The following is a 15,700-nucleotide window of genomic DNA, read 5'->3' as shown; positions in this document are numbered from 1 at the left end:
CTAGACACTTCTCCAAAGAAGACATCCAGATGGCCAACCGACACATGAAAAAAATGCTCCACATCACTCATCATCAGGGAAATACATATCAAAGCCACAATAAGATAACACCTTACACCTGTCAGAATGGCTAACATTAACAACTCAGGCAACAACAGAAGTTGGCGAGGATGCGGAGAAAGAGGATCTCTTTTGCATTGTTGGTGGCAATGCAAGCTGATGCAGCCACTCTGGAAAACAGTATGGAGGTTCCTCAAAAAACTAAAAATAGAACTACTGTACGACCCAGCAATTGCACTACTAGACATTTATCCAAGGGATACAGGTATGTTGTTTCAAAGGGACACCTGCACCCCCATGTTTATAGCAGCACTATCACCAATAGCCAAAGTATGGAAAGAGCCCAAATGTCCATCAATGGAGAAATGGATAAAGAAGTTGTGATATAGATATATATATAATGGAGTATTACTTGGCAATGAAAAAGAATGAAATCTTGCAATTTGCAACTACGTGGATGGAACTGGAGGGTATTATGCTAAGTGAAATTAGTCAGAGAAAGGCAAAAATCATATGACTTCACTCATATGAGGACTTTAAGAGACAAAACAGATGAACATAAGGGAAGGGAAACAAAAATAATATAAAAACAGGGAGGGGGACAAAACAAAAGAGACTCATAAATATGGAGAACAAACTGAGGGTTGCTGGAGGGGTTGTGGGAGGGGGGATGGGCTAAATGGGTAAGGGGCATTAAGGAATCTACTGAAATCATTGCTTCACTATATACTAACTAATTTAGATGTAAATTTTAAAAAATAAAAAATAAAGTTAAATAAAAAAAACAGGGAGGGGGACAAAACAGAAGAGACTCATAAATATGGAGAACAAACAGAGGGTTACTGGAGGGGTTGTGGGAGGGGGATGGGCTAAATGGGTAAGGGGCAGTATGGAATCTACTCCTGAAATCATTGTTGCACTATATGCTAAACTAATTTGGATGTAAATTAAAAAAAAATACAAAATAAAACAAGATAAAAAAATTAAAAAAAAAAAAAAAGAAGGAAAAGTCCCCGCAAGGGTGTGCCCAGGGCCACACAGCCATGCGGGCAACTCCAGAAGGAGACGGGCCCTGCAGGGGTGTGCCCGGGGCCACACAGCAGTGCAAGCATGGCCCCCTCCCCTTGGTGCCTCCCAGATGGGCCTCTCCCCTCAGAGGGACCACTCACAGCTCAGCCAGGCCCATTGCTCCTGTCAGAGCCATGAGGAGGACGGGACAGTCCCATGGCATGCAGCCAGCATGTGGATGGTCTGGCACACCACATGAGCAGTGTAGATGCAGGGAGCACCCAGGAGGCCAAATGTCCCACAAGAGCCCGGTGATGTATGGGCAGGGGCTGCAGCCGGTGGCCTGGGGTCTGTCTACAGGCAGCAGATGGGCTGGTGCCAGGGGTGCATGGCCGGGGGGATCCTGACCTGCAGGTGCCACTTCCTAGAGCCAAACTTGCCTGTCTTTGACAGGGCATAGGGACAAGGGACTCAGAGAGACTTATGAGTGTGAGCTATGGGGGGTTACAGGTCAGAGAGGAGGATGAGCATGGGGTTGAGCTATGGAGGATCACAGGTCATGAGGAGGACAGAGGAGGAGGGTAAACTATGGAGGGTCACAGGTCAGGGAGGAGGACTGGAATAGGAGGATCCCAGGACTACAGGAAGTCAGAAGTCGGGTGGTAACTGCTAATATGCTGGTGTCAGGGGATCATCAAAGTTGAGATCATTTCCGGTCCCTGTGTGGCATCAGTGTTCACAGAAGAGGAAGAAGGACCCTGGAGGGCTTGCCCTCTGTTGGCTACAGCGTGACTAGCTATCTGTGTCTGTACCACCTTGGTGTCCAGGATCTTCAGGCACCTTCTCAGAATGTAGCTTCCCAAACCCTGAGAAATGAATGTCTGTTGAAGCCTTCTAGTCTGTGGTTTTATCATGGTGACTGAGCTCAGATTTTGGGCACTCTGGGTGCATCTGGTCTGTGCTCAGATCCTCGGTTTCCCCAGCAGACACAAGGGTGCTGGCTGAGGGCAGGGGTGAAGCTGAGTGTGCATAGAACTCCCATCTTGCTGGCTATGGTGGGTCTGCTTCCTCCCTACCCTCCTTCCCACCTCCCTGGGTGCTCTGGACCCCTGGCCCTTACACCTGGCCATGGTGAGGGTCAACTGGTGGACACACCTGCAGGAAAAGTCCTCAGATCAAGCAGGTGCAAGGGGCATGCCTGCGTGTCTTCCCCTGGTCCCTACCCTCATCTGGGGTTCCTGAAGGGGGTTTCTCAGACCTGGGCTGCTGGAGGCGGGGATCAACCACTTCCCAGCAGGTGGCCCCTCTGGGTCCTGGTTAAACCCCACCAGACAAAGGCCACCTTTCACCCAGGCAGGGCTGGCCTTTTGTGCCTGCTTGTCCCTGCATCAGGGCGATAGCCATGGAGTTGGGAACAGTCTTCCTGGGTCATTTGCAGCACACACATTGTCCTGCTGGCCCACCCTGGGGCCTGGGGCCCTCCCTTGTCCATGGCCAGCAAAGGCCCCTAGCTGGGTTCTCAGGGGTTCCCATTTAAAGGTGCCATGGACACAACAGCTAGGCCAGGTGCTGCTGGAAGCACCAAGGATACAATACCTGCCCTAGGCCTGTGTGTAGCTTCTGGCTGCCCACCTATACCCAGAGTCTGCAGGACCTTCAGATGGCCAGTGCACTTGGCATGGTCCTGGGACCCCTGTCCCCTCTGGGCAGTCCTGGGTGCCCTCTGTGTGGTTTCTGGTCCCCCTCTCCCCTCTGGCTGGTTCTAGTCCCCTCTGGGCAGTCTTGGATCCCCTCTGGCTGGCTCTGGGTCCCCTCTGACTGGTTCTGGATCCCTTTCTGGGGGAGGGGTCCCAGGTCCCTTCAAGGTGATCTTGGATATCCTCTGGGGGTCTCAGGTCCCCCTCTCTCCTCTGGGTGGTTCTGGGTCCCCTAGGCTCCCTCCTTCCCTGCACTCCGGGATATTAGTCTGAACAGGGTTCCCCACAAGATGGGGTCCCTGCCCTACCCACATCCCTGCTGTCCCCCACCAAACACCTGGCCATGCAGAGTCTGTGCCCTTTGCTTCCGTGGGGCTGGGGATGAAACCAAATCCGGGGCAGTGACACCCGGGCTATTTTGGAGTTGGGCTGGGTTGGGCTGGCTGGTGGTGGGGGCGGGCCCAGCCTTCTCCAGCTGACAGCGTCCGCCTGTCCTTTCGTCCCTGTCCAGTCTGAGGACCGGCCAGAGAGTGGGCTGCTGGGTGGGAGCTGTGTCGGTCCTGGGCCCGTGGAGGGAGGTGAGACCCAGCAGCCCCTGCCCTGCCGTCTGAGCCCCCCGCCTGGGTGCTGCTCCCAGCCTCCCGTAGAGACAGGTGAGGAGGCAGGACAGACAGGGGTGGGGGCCATCCTGGGCCTAGCCCCTCTCCTCCAGGACTGCTCTGTTGAAGGTCAGGGCTGTGGGGTACAGTTGGCCCTGGGAGGGGGCTGGTCTAGCCAGGCTGTGCCGCTTCTCTGAGGGTTGGAGCCCTGGAATCCAGTCCCTGCAGTGACCTGAGCCCTCATTTGGGGAGGGAGCAGCTGGGGTGTGAGGTCAGGGGGCCATGGGGTGCATCCACCTCCTCCTTCACTGGGGGCTTCCTGCTGTGAGGCAGGCCTAGAGGTCTGGCCGGCCCTGCCCCCAGCTCTGCTGAGATGGATGTCCGCTGACAGCTGGGGCTATTTTAGGCCTGTTGGCTCAGCAGAGGGGACAGCCAAAGGGGCACTGACACCTGACTCCAGGAAAGAATTTCCCCAGGAGTTCGGGAAGCCGCCAGCCCAGGGGTCTAGGGGAAGGCACAGACTCCAGGAGCTGCCCTTGGAAGTCTTTTCTGGAAGGGTGGGGGCGGGGGCAGCAGGGATTCCCAGGAAGGGACCAGACTCTGCAGTCAGGCTGCAAGTCACTTCCCACCCTTGGTGCATCTGAGAAATGGCCCAGGGGCCCCTGGAAGAGGACCTGAGATTGGCCAAGTTCTAGAAGAGCCAGGATGGAGGGTGTGGGCAGGGCTCAGATCAGCCCTGGGGACTCCTGGGCTCTAGAGAAATAACCCCAGGTGAGGGTGGGGGAGTCATGGTCTCCATGTGGAGGGAGGCTCCTGCCAGTGCCAAGCTAGGTCCTCCAAGGCATCAGGAGTCTGAGTGGGGTCTACAGGGCATCAGATCCCAGGCGGGCATCTGAGGAAGGAAGGGGCTTTTCCTGGGAGGCTGGGGCTGTGTCCCCTCCTGAGTCTCCTGTCTCTGAGCTCACTGCTGCATGTATGTGCCCAGTGGGAGTTCTGGGGGCCCCCAGAAGGTGTTCCCGACTTGGCCTGAAGGACGGTGGGTGGCTCTGGAGTCCTCGGGCAAGCATTTCTGGAGCTAGGGTTCTACTGACCAGTGGGGATGCCTGCCTGGCAGGGTAGACTCGAAGGCAGCTGTATCTGTGGGAGCCCCCAACCCTGGCTTCATGGTGTCTGCTGCATTGAGGTGGGAAATATAGGCTGTTAAATGAGGAGACAGGCATCAGCACTGTCCCTGGGGGGCTCAGAGGATCTTGGAGGTCTCTGCCCACCCCTGCCAGGCCAGGGGTCAGCCTGTGCACCTGCCAAGGTCCTGGGCTGGCTCCCCCTAAGCACGTGTGGTGATGGGAGCTCCCTGTCCTGTCCCTGTTGCTGTCCCTGCCCCCCAGAGGCCACTAGCTGTGGGGTGGCCCCTGCCCATGCCCACTCATGAGCTCAGAGGACCTATCTCCCATAGCTGCACCTGGTGTGTTGGGGGGAGGATTCAGTGTCCTGCTTTGGGGGACCCACCGACTGTGATTCAGGAGGGGGGCCCTGGGAGCTTAGATCTCAGGGGAGATCTGAGTAAGCCTTCTTCAGAGGGACATCAAGGCCCAAGAGGGCGTCCCCAGGGGCGGGGCTCGGGTGGCCACCCGCCCAGGTCCTCCCAGCTCCAGAACATGGCCAGGCCGTGGGGGGCAGGGGCCAGAGGTGCTGACCACACAGTGAGTCAGCAGGCTGGAGCGGTCTCACCTCCTAGAGGGGGATTAAGGGGGATTAGGCCCTGAATCACAGGACATCACCCCACTTGTCCCCCAGTGGGCAGCCCACGCTAGAAGCCCAGCTGTGGATTGGGGAAGGAGTAAAGGTGCTTGAGGCCAGCCCTGAGCCCAGTGGGCTGCTGTTCTTACATAAAGAAGCCGGGGGGGGGGGGGGGATAAGGCCCAGGCTCACCATACCCACCTGTGCTGAAGGCCAGCTGGGGCCTGAGGGGGAGGGGAGGCTTAGGCAGAGGCCTGTCCCCTGAGGCTTTCGGGTGGTGCCCACCCCATCCCCACAGGGTGCCTGGCCAGTGGAGCCACAAAGTCTGTAGAGTGACAGGGCTCCTGCCAGTCAACCTGGTCAGGCCCTTGCCAGGGGACTCTCTGCTTGTCCTCCCTGGGCTCACTGCTGACTGTGTGCCCTCCAGATCCTCCTGTGGCTGTTCACAGCGAGGGGGTGTGGGCAGCTCAGCCAGTTAGAAGGAAGTCACCTGGCAACAGGGTCTCTAATCCTTTCCTGCTCATCAGGGTTTTTTGGCAGGGGAGGGGAGGAGGCATCGCAGGACAGGTGCAGGCAGCTACAGGTGGGACAGGCCTCTGTCGTGGGCACTTCCTGGGGTGAGGAGGGCTGAGCTGCACCCAGCAGGATGTGTGGCCCAACAGCTTTGGAAGATGAGTCACCCGGAGGAGGAAGTGGGGGGACAAAAGGGGACACGCAGGGCCAAGGGCTCAGAGGAGAGCCTGCTGGGAGATGGGTCACCTTGGGTGCACTCCCGCCAGAGGCCAGGCCCCGTCCAGGTGTGGAGAGCTGAGGGGCAGTGATGTAAGCAGACTGGAGTTTCAGACTCCAGGAAGCAGAGGTGTGTGGGGGACGGGAACTGGTCACCAGGAAGCAGCTGGAGTGGGCAGGGGGGAACAGGCAGGTCTGTCTGGAGAGGTACAGCATGGCCCCCAGGGTAGGGAGGACCCTGGTGCACAGAGAGGAGGGCCAGCCTGGCTGCTGGTGTGCTGTTTTGGGACAGGTTCTCAACTGGACCTGAGTTGGGGCGTAGGGCTAGAGCTGGGGGGACAGGAAGGAGATATGCTCACCCGTTAGAAAAGCCCGTCAAGGGGTGCACCAGACTCCAGGTGCCCAGAAAGGGGTAAATCTGACTTTCTGCACCACTGTGCCTTCTGGTAGTTCTACCTGCGCGTGGAGGTGGGGGGTGGAGATAAGGCCGGGAGGTGTCCACCCTGGGTTAGACTGGGTTCTTCAGGGACACTGGTTGGGAAGCCGCGGACGACTCGGACAGCACCTGCGGCTCATCCCCACTATGACCTTCCCCCAACCTGCTCTCAGGTCCGTCCCGCCGCCCCCGCCCCCCACCATGGATCACTCATTCAGCGGGGCGCCCCGATTCCTGACCCGGCCCAAGGCCTTTGTGGTGTCGGTGGGGAAGGACGCCACGCTGAGCTGCCAGATCGTGGGCAACCCTACGCCGCAGGTGAGCTGGGAGAAGGACCAGCAGCCGGTGGAGGCGGGCTCTCGCTTCCGGCTGGCCCAGGACGGCGACCTGTACCGCCTCACCATACTGGACCTGGCCCTGGGCGACAGCGGGCAGTACGTGTGCCGCGCGCGCAATGCCATCGGCGAGGCCTTCGCGGCCGTGGGCCTGCAGGTGGACGCCGAGGCCACTTACGCCGAGCAGGCGCCCCACTTCCTGCTGCGGCCCACGTCCATCCGCGTGCGCGAGGGCGCCGAGGCCACCTTCCGCTGCCGCGTGCGCGGCTCGCCGCCCATGGCCGTGAGCTGGGCCAAGGACGGCCGGCGCCTGGGAGCGCCCGACGCCCCCCGGGTGCGCGTGGAGGCCAGCGGCGAGGCCAGCGCGTTGCGCATCCAGTCCGCGCGGCCGCGCGACGGGGGCACATACACGGTGCGCGCCGAGAACCCGCTGGGCGTCGCCAGTGCCGACGCCGCGCTCACGGTAGACGCGGACCCAGACGCCGCCCCGCCGGGAGCCTCCACTGCCGGGCTTCTGGCGCACCTGCAGCGGCGTCGGGAGGCGATGCGCGCCGAGGGCATCCCTGCCTCGCCACCTGGCTCTGGCACGCGCACCTGCACGGTGACTGAAGGCAAGCACGCGCGCCTCAGTTGCTACGTGACGGGCGAGCCTAAGCCAGAGACGGTGTGGAAGAAAGATGGCCAGCTGGTGGTGGAGGGCCGGCGACACCTGGTGTACGAGGACGCTCAGGAGAACTTCGTGCTCAAGATCCTCTTCTGCAAGCAGTCGGACCGGGGCCTCTACACCTGCACGGCGTCCAACCTGGTGGGCCAAACCTACAGCTCCGTGCTGGTCGTCGTACGAGGTGAGCGCCTCGCCCGCGGGGCCGGGAGTGCACGGTCCCCGCCCAGGTCGCTGCCCGCAGAGCGCAGAAGCAGGCGCCTCCCCAGTCCTGCCCCCACCTGGAATGGAATCCGTGGTGGAATCCTGAGGCAGAGCTGTTGGCGGCTCTAGCCTCTTCGGGCCCAGGAAATGAGGGCGACACGGATGACCCTCGGCCTGTCCCATTGTCTTTGTGAGAGTCACATGAGTGAACAAAGCGCTTTGTCCTAAGCAACCCCTCCTCCAGAGACACTGTCGGGGTGAACCAGGCCCTCCACCCCAGTGACAGGTTGCCAAAGGGGTCTCCCAGGCAGAGTCCGGGAGAAAGGCAAGGGGTGGGGCTGGGGCCGAGCCGGGTTGAGCCAGTTCACAGGTTCCCGTTGAGGATCCCTGGAGGGGTCTGGGGCTCCCTCCGGGTTCTGGAGGGAAGCCCTGGCAGGCGACGTGATCAGGTCCTGCGGTCAAGTTGGCGAGACTCCTAAGAGCAGAGACTGACCTCCACTTCTGACCCGCTGTAGGATCTCAGGGCGCTCCGACCTTCAGTGCGTGCCCCAGGCCATGGCCCACGCGGAGGAAACAGCCCGGTTCCTTGGGGAGGGGGGCTGCACAGGGCGAAATGCGCAGAGCAGCGGGGCCTGGCCCACAGCCGGTGCTCAGGGACTGCAGTGATCTGGCGCTGGCCCCGCAGCCTGGCTGCTGCGTGGGCGTGGGCGTGAGTCCCCCGAGCTTTGCGCTGGGCTGCTGGCTGCGGGCCTCGGTTCTCCTTTTTGTCTTCAGGACATCTCCTTCTGTTTAAGGGAAAGGGGCTCTTCAGGTTCTGTGCCCTCGCCCGCCCCTGTCCCGCCTCCATCCCCCTACCTCCCTACACGCTTCCCTGCTGCTCGCCTGCCTCTCCACTACCCCCTGCCCCGTAGCCCCCTCAACCCTGCCCTGGTTCCCCGCCCCCACGCTCCAGCCTCCCACTCCGAGCCCCTTAACCTGCCCCCCTTCCTGCCCTCCCCCGCAGCTCACCGCTGCCCCATCCCCACGCTCTGCCCCCTCCCCCCTCCTCTGTCTCCTCGGAGCTCTCTTCCCTGCCTCGCCGCTGCAAGCATCCCGCCGCCCCAGCACCTCTCATGCGCCTACTCCCCGCAGAGCCCGCCGTGCCCTTTAAGAGGCGACTTCAGGACCTGGAGGTGCGGGAGAAGGAGTCGGCCACGTTCCAGTGCGAGGTGCAGCTGCCGTCCACGGAGGCCGCGTGGTACAAGGAGGACACGCGTCTGTGGGCCAGCGCCAAGTACGGCATCGAGGAGGCGGGCACTGAGCGCAGGCTCACGGTGCGCAACGTCTCCGCCGACGACGACGCCGTCTACATCTGCGAGACCACGGAGGGCAGCCGCACGGTGGCAGAGCTCGCGGTGCAAGGTGGGAGGGGTCGGGCGGGAAAGGGGTAGGGTCCTACGGGGGGGGGCAGGGGTCATGTGGGGGTGAGGGCAGGGGTCCTGCGGGTGGCAGCAGGGGTTGGCGGGGTAGGGGTCCTGCGGGTGGCAGCGCCATGCTGGTGGTGAGGCCTTGCAGGAGGTGGGTAGCGATCAGAAGGGGCTGGGCAGGGGTCCTGCGGGATGCGGACAGGGGTCCTGTGGGGGGGGGTGCAGGGGCCGGAAGGGGCAGGGAAGGGGTCCTGGGGGGGCAGGGGTCATGAGGGATGGGGCAGGGGTCCTGCGGTGGTGGGGGTAGGGTCCTACGGGGGGAGCAGGGGTCATGTGAGGGTGAGGGCAGGGGTCCTATGGGAGGTCAGGGGTCGCGTGGGGGGAGGGCAAGGGTCCTGCGGCTGGTGGGGCCATGCAGGTGGAGGGGTCATGTGGAGGGTGGGGCCTTGCAAGGAGTGGGCAGGGATGGGAAGGGGCAGGGCAGGGGTCCTGGGGGATGGGGACAGGGGTCCTGGGGGGGCAGGTGTCTTGCAGGGGCACTGGGGGCATCATGCAGGGGGCGTGGGGCCATGTGGGGGGTGAGGGGATGGTGTCTTGCGGGGGGTGGACAGGGGCCCAGAAGGTGTGCTGGAAGGAGGCTGGGGCAGGGGTCCTATCTGACCAGCCTCTCACCCTGACCACCACAGGAAACCTCATTCGGAAGCTCCCAAGGAAGACTGCGGTGCGCGTGGGTGACACAGCCATGTTTTGTGTGGAGCTGGCCAGGCCCGAGGGCCCTGTCCACTGGCTGAGGAACCAGGAGGAGATGGTGGCTGGGGGCCGTGTGGCCATCACCACAGAAGGCATGTGCCACACGCTGACCATCTCCCAGTGCAGCCTGGAGGACGTGGGCGAGGTGACCTTCACTGCTGGTGACTGCCGGACGTCCACCCAGTTCTTCGTGTCTGGTAAGGGCCTGGGGAGTGCCCTTGGATGGACAGTGCCCTTTGCCTCCTTCGTCCATGGGGCCCTGCTGTGCTCTCCAGCCCGCTGCACGGAGGGCTTTGGGGGACTGAACCAATGGGTCATAGCTTCAGTTTCCTGGGGCCCCTGGTTTGTTTGCACCCTTCTTCACTGTGATCACCCCAGATGACTGTGAGGTAGCCGTCCTGGTGGCCTCCCCACTCTATGAACCAAATTAGAAGGTAGGGATTGTTGTGGGTGGCATGGGGTGGGTGTGGGATGTCAGGTGTAGGCGTGTCCTCTTTCTGTGACCTTTGGTATCCCATTTGTAGATTGGGTGGTAGGTCCCTCCCCCCACCCACACCCATTGGTCAGCCCTTGGTTGGGGTAGGAATGTGTCCCTGCACACAGGTCTGAGCACCCTCAGAGTGGTCACTGCACCTGCTTTGGTCACTGGTTAGCCTAAGACCTGCAGAAACGGATAAGCCTGGTCCCCAGGCCACGTGCACAGTTTGAGTGGCCTGAAGCCGGAGCACTCTTCCCACTGCAACCAAAGAAATGGCCACAGGGCTGGGACAGGGGTGGCGGGCCCACGCCCTCCCTGGGCCCAGCGTTCTCTTGTGCCATGGCCATTCCCAGATCATGAAAGTAGCTCCCCCAGCAGGGTGGGGTTCTGTGACACCTTGAAGAGCTGAGCTTGGACCCAGGGCTTTGGGAGGGAACTGCTGGTCAGTGATATTGACTGTGCTCTCTCCAGTCCCTAGGAGGCCACCCCTGCATGCCCCTGAGGCCCCTGTGGTAAAGGGAAGGACAGAGTGTTCCGTCACCCTTGCCTGGTCCCCACCACCCCATGGGGACCGCCCTGTCCCCATCGATGGTTATCTGGTGGAAAAGAAGCGGCTTGGCGCCTACACCTGGAGCCGATGCCACGAGGCGGAGTTGGTGGCTGAACGTGAGCTGACTGTGGCCAGCGTGGCTGAGGAGGGGGACTTCCAGTTCCGGGTATCAGCTGTGAACAGCTTTGGCCAGAGCCCCTACCTGGAGTTTCCAGGGACTGTCCACCTGGGTAAGTGAGGAAGGCTCCTGGAGCCTGTCCCGAGGGCTTCCTGGGGGAGGGGGAACTTGGGCTCTGGAGGGGGAGCAGAGGAGGGCAGAGGCCGGCCCCTTCCTAAGGCCCTCACTCTGCAGCCCCCCAGCTGGCTGTGAAGACTCCTCTGAAGGCGGTGGAGGCGGTGGAGGGTGGCGAGGTGACCTTCTCGGTGGACCTCACTCTGGCCTCTGCTGGAGAGTGGTTCCTGGATGGCCAGGCCCTAAAGGCCAGCAGTGTGTATGTGATCCGTCACGACGGCACGCAGCATGCCCTCACCATCCGCTCCGTGTCCGCCAGCCTGCATGGCGCTGAGCTCAAGTTCGTGGCCAATGGAATTGAGAACAGCATCCGTATGGAGGTCCGAGGTAGGGGGACCCCAGCTGTGGGGTCCTCTTCCCTAGGGGCAGGGTGGGCTCCCAGGTGGTCTCCTGGATGTGGCAGGCAGGGGAGGGGCGTGTGGCTGTGACCCCCCCAGGCATCTTCCCTAGGGCCAGGTGGGCTCTGGGTGGTCTCCTGGATGCGGTGGGCAGGACAGAGGAGGGGGGTGTGAGGCAGCTTGCCCAGGGCTGGGGGCAGCCTCGGCCTCAGCGTGAGTGGAGGAGGAGCTGCAGGACCTCATTTCTGCATCTGTCTGCTTCCCTCTCTCTCTGCAATCTTGTCTCTTCCTCTTTTTTTCTGTCTGTTCTCCCATACCCCACCCCCCCCACTGTGTCCACTCTTTACTGTCTCATTCTCTTGCCCATACATCCTCTCTGTCCGCTTTCTCTGTCCATTCTCCTCTGTCCCCTCCCCATCCCTGTCCATCTCCTCTGTCCCCTCCTCCTCCATGTCCATCTCCTCTGTCCACTCTCCACTGTCCCCTCCCCCTCCCTGTCCCCGTCCGTCCCCTCTGTCTGCCTCCTCTGTCCACCCCCTCCCTCTGCCCCCTCCCCTCTGCCCCCTCTCCCTCTGTCCACCTCCTCTGTCCCCTCCCCAATGTCCCCTCCCTTTGTCCGTCCACAATGTCCCCTCCCCATCTGTCCACCCCCTCCCTCTGCCCCCTCTCCCTCTGCTCCTTCCCCTTCTGCCCCCTTCCCCTTTGCCCCCCCCGTCCACCCCTCTGTCTATGTCCCCTGTGTCCACCTGTGTGGCCCCACACAGCCCCAGGGCTGGCCGCCAAGCGTCCAGTGGCAGCTGTGAGGGAAGTGCTGGCCCGGCTGCATGAGGAGGCACAGCTCTTGGCAGAGCTCTCAGACCAGGCTGCGGCAGTGACATGGCTGAAGGACGGCCACGTGCTGCCCCTGGGCCCCAAATACGAGGTCCAGGCGAGTGCCGGACAGCGGGCACTGCTGGTGCGGGATGTGGTGCGAGACGATGCTGGCCTATACGAGTGTGTCAGCCGTGGGGGCCGTATTGCCTACCAGCTGTTGGTGCAAGGTGATGTCCTCTGTGTGTGTGTGTGTCCATGTCCTCGCCTGCCCACCATCACCATGGTCACGGCCACACGTTATGTTCCCAGCTCTGGGAAGGCTCTAGGGGGTCTGGGCAGTCGGAGCCCCTGTCCTCTGTCCTTGTGGGAGGGTGGGGGACTTAGCTGATCTTGGGGAGTGGGAGTCTGGGGAACTGGCTCCAGTGACGCTATGGTGTGAGAGGTGGACAGTCTGTGAGAGGGTGGGGAGGGTCTTCCTAAGAGCAGGTGGTGTGTGAGTGGTTGGAGGTCAGCATCCCAGGCCAGTCCTGCCTCTGAATGGGACCCTGGTCAGTGAGGCCCTGGAGCTCTGGGCGTCTCCATCTGCTGTCTGAGTGGGTGGACGTGTGGCCAGGGCTCTGCCAGCCCCCTGACCTGCCCATGTGCCCTTGCAGGGCTCACTCCCTTTCTGCACAAGGACACAGCTGGTGGCTTGGTGGATGCCGTGGCCGGGGGCCCAGCCCACTTTGAATGTGAGACTTCTGAGGCCCAGGTTTGTGTGCGCTGGTACAAGGATGGCACGGAGCTCAGCCGCTCCAGCCAGCGCTTCCTGCAGGAGGACGTGGGAACGTGGCACCGGCTGGTGGCAGCCTCGGTCACCAAGCAGGATGAGGGCACCTACTCATGCCGTGTGGGCGAGGACTCCGTGGACTTCCAGCTGCGTGTCAGTGGTGAGCTGCAGCCTCCAGGACTTGGTGGGTAGGAAGCAGGTCCGGCTGCATCAAGCACTTGTGAGGCCAAGCTGCCCGGCCCTTCCTTTTTTCCAAGAATGCTTGTGGGGGTGCAGTTGCTTCCGGAATTGGGGAAAGAAAGTGCCCACAGAACTAATGTTTAGATGAGAGAGGAGTGTGGGTATGGAGAATAAAAGATAAGAAATTTGCAGCCCTTTTTCTCTTTTCGAGGATGAAAAAGTGAGGCTGGCAAGACCCAAAAGGTGCCGGAAGCCACCTCAGCAGGTTAAATTGGGATCTTGATGGACGAGGCTCTGGCTCTTTCTAGAACCTATTGGTGCATCTTGGTGGATTCTCAGGATCTGGCTTTGCCTGAGTCCTGGCTCTTAGTAGGGTCTTGGCCACTGCCCCCCATGCCTCCCTCCATCTGTCCCCAGGCACCAGCCGGGGTGCCCATCATGCTGCTCAGAGGGGTCAGGGCACAAGCCCCACCCTGTGCCTGAGGAGGGTCCCACTGGCAGCACCTGACATGAAGGATTCCCAAGGTGGCCTGGAGTCTACAGCGTGTCTGTGCCTTGGCTCCAGGTCTTGGGGAACCTCACCTAACTAGGACCTCTGACCACCTGTCCCTCCCTGTCCTTAGAGCCCTCGGCCGTGTTTGCCAAGGGGCAGCCGGCGCGCAGTGAGGTGCAGGCCAAGGTGGGGGCCAGCGCCATGCTGAGCTGCGAGGTGGCCCAGGACAAGACGGAGGTGACGTGGTACAAGGGCAGGAAGAAGCTGAGTGCCAGCTCCAGAGTGCGCATGGAGGCCACGGGCTGCAGCAGGAGGCTGGTGGTGCAGCAGGCGGGGAAGGTGGACGCCGGGGAGTACAGCTGCGAGGCCAGGGGAGAGAAGGTCTCCTTCCGCCTGGACATGACAGGTCAGTTGATGAGGCAGATGTATGACCGTATCCCAGGAACAGGCCTGGAGGAAGTATATAGGTGGGGGCTGGGGCAGTGATCTGCAGCTTGGTCAGGGCCTGTATCAGTCAGTTATCTGGTGCCATGTAAGAAGTACCCCCAAACTTTGGAGACAGTTGGTTCTGTGGTTAGGAACTCAGGCAGGGCTCAGTGAGACCGTTCATCTCTGCTGGGACAGGAAGATCCAGCCTGGCTTCATCCATGCATCTGAGGTCCTAGTAGGGGTGGTTTCAGTGGATCCATCTGTCTGGGACAGCAAGCCTCTCTCTCCTTGTGATGCTGGTGAGGCTCACTCCTGCGTCTGGGATCCCTTTCTTTCCTCATGATGCCTCACCCCAGGGCCCATTTCTCCCTGTGGAGAGCCGACTCCTTCCCCTCAGGGCATAGCAGAGCTACAGGGTTCGTTAATGTCTGTGGTCAGAGTATGACCTCCGTCACCTTGTATGGTGGAAAGACAGGCATAAGGCCAGTCTGGTTTCAAGGTGGGGGAGAAGTAGACCCCACCGTTGAGGGGTGTGGACGCAGGGAGGCTTGGCTTATCAGGGACCACTTCTAACAGTCTATCACAGGGACATCCTGGGGACACAGTTTCTGTCTGTCTCTAAATCTCTGCCTTCCTGAACACAAGATAAGGATCTTTCTAATGCTTGTTGCCTCATGGTCACAAGATGGCTTCCACAGCTCTGGCCATCACATTCAAGATGGGAAGAACATGCAAGGGGTGTTTTTTTATTCCTTTTTTGTCTGCTGTGCAATAAATTATCACAAACTCAGTGGTTTCAAACACTCTGATGGCCACACCCCCCTGCAGATAGCCTGGAAAAATGTGCCCCTGGCCCTATTGCCTCAGCAGTGAGACATCGAGGGTGGAGGAGGTGGGCCAGTGGTTACATGGCTGGCCTGTGTGTGTGTTGGGACTGCCCTGTTCCACGGGGTGGCTGCACGCTGAGATTGGACACCCTGTTCAAGGCAGGCAGTGCAGGGATCAGAGTGTAGATAGGGTCAGATCTAACCTCTGCTGGGTGACTGGCGCAACTTGTCAGTGTTGTGTGTCCCTGAAACTCATCGGTGCCCCCAGACCTCAAAACGTGGCCTAATGTGGACATGGGGTCTTTGCAGAGGTGATCAAGGTTGAGGTGGATCTTGAGGTGAGAGCATCCTGGATCAGGGTGGGTCCTTATGAGATGAGGGAGGGGGATTTGAGATGGCCACATGGAGACAGAGGCAGAGATTGGGGATATGGCCACAGCCATGAGCCCAGAATGCCTGGGGCCCTGGCAGCTGGGAGAGGCAGGAGGGACCCTCCTGGAACCTTCCAAGGGAGCGCAGCCCTATGGCACCTTCACCTATCTCCTGGCCTCCAGACCTGGGAAAGAACAAAGTCTGCTGTCCTAGGCCCCCCATTTGTGGTCATTTGATCCTGCCACCTGTGACTCAGTTTCGTTTTCTGCGAAGTAGTAACAGAGCTTCTAAGACTTTGCTGAGAGACTCTGTCCATAAGACCGTCCCTGGTGCTCTGTGAGAAGCACAGGCCTCCCGTCCAGACATTGTGAAATCTGGCCTCTGAACCAAGGTTCTGGGGGCGAGGTAGGGAAGAGAGGGGACAACAGCTTGCCTGGTGGGGCTGAGGTCCAGGCAGGAGGGTCCTGGCATCAGGTCCTGGAGGATGAGCCCAAGTGTATCAGGCAGGTGGCGCTCAGGGAGTGAGTGTACGTCAGG

At 60.8% G+C, this 15,700-nt stretch overlaps 1 protein-coding gene across 1 annotated transcript in view; it reads left to right on the top strand.

The window, feature by feature from the left end:
• Nucleotides 1-1,053: 1,053 nt before the first annotated feature.
• The window catches only part of OBSCN (obscurin, cytoskeletal calmodulin and titin-interacting RhoGEF), a 164,583-nt gene continuing 149,936 nt past the window's right edge, over nt 1,054-15,700 (top strand). The window contains 9 exon segments of the mRNA XM_045483580.1: nt 1,054-3,418; nt 6,440-7,446; nt 8,598-8,867; nt 9,559-9,819; nt 10,572-10,880; nt 11,003-11,269; nt 12,045-12,320; nt 12,747-13,022; nt 13,666-13,941. Coding sequence (XP_045339536.1) covers nt 6,468-7,446; nt 8,598-8,867; nt 9,559-9,819; nt 10,572-10,880; nt 11,003-11,269; nt 12,045-12,320; nt 12,747-13,022; nt 13,666-13,941 — 2,914 coding nt within the window. The 5' untranslated portion in view covers nt 1,054-3,418; nt 6,440-6,467.

Source organism: Leopardus geoffroyi, chromosome A1 (genome assembly GCF_018350155.1).
Source record: "Leopardus geoffroyi isolate Oge1 chromosome A1, O.geoffroyi_Oge1_pat1.0, whole genome shotgun sequence".
NCBI classification, from domain to species: domain Eukaryota; kingdom Metazoa; phylum Chordata; class Mammalia; order Carnivora; family Felidae; genus Leopardus; species Leopardus geoffroyi.
The sequence above is the reverse complement of the archived record's forward strand: the minus strand, read 5'-3'. Positions and strand labels throughout refer to the sequence as shown.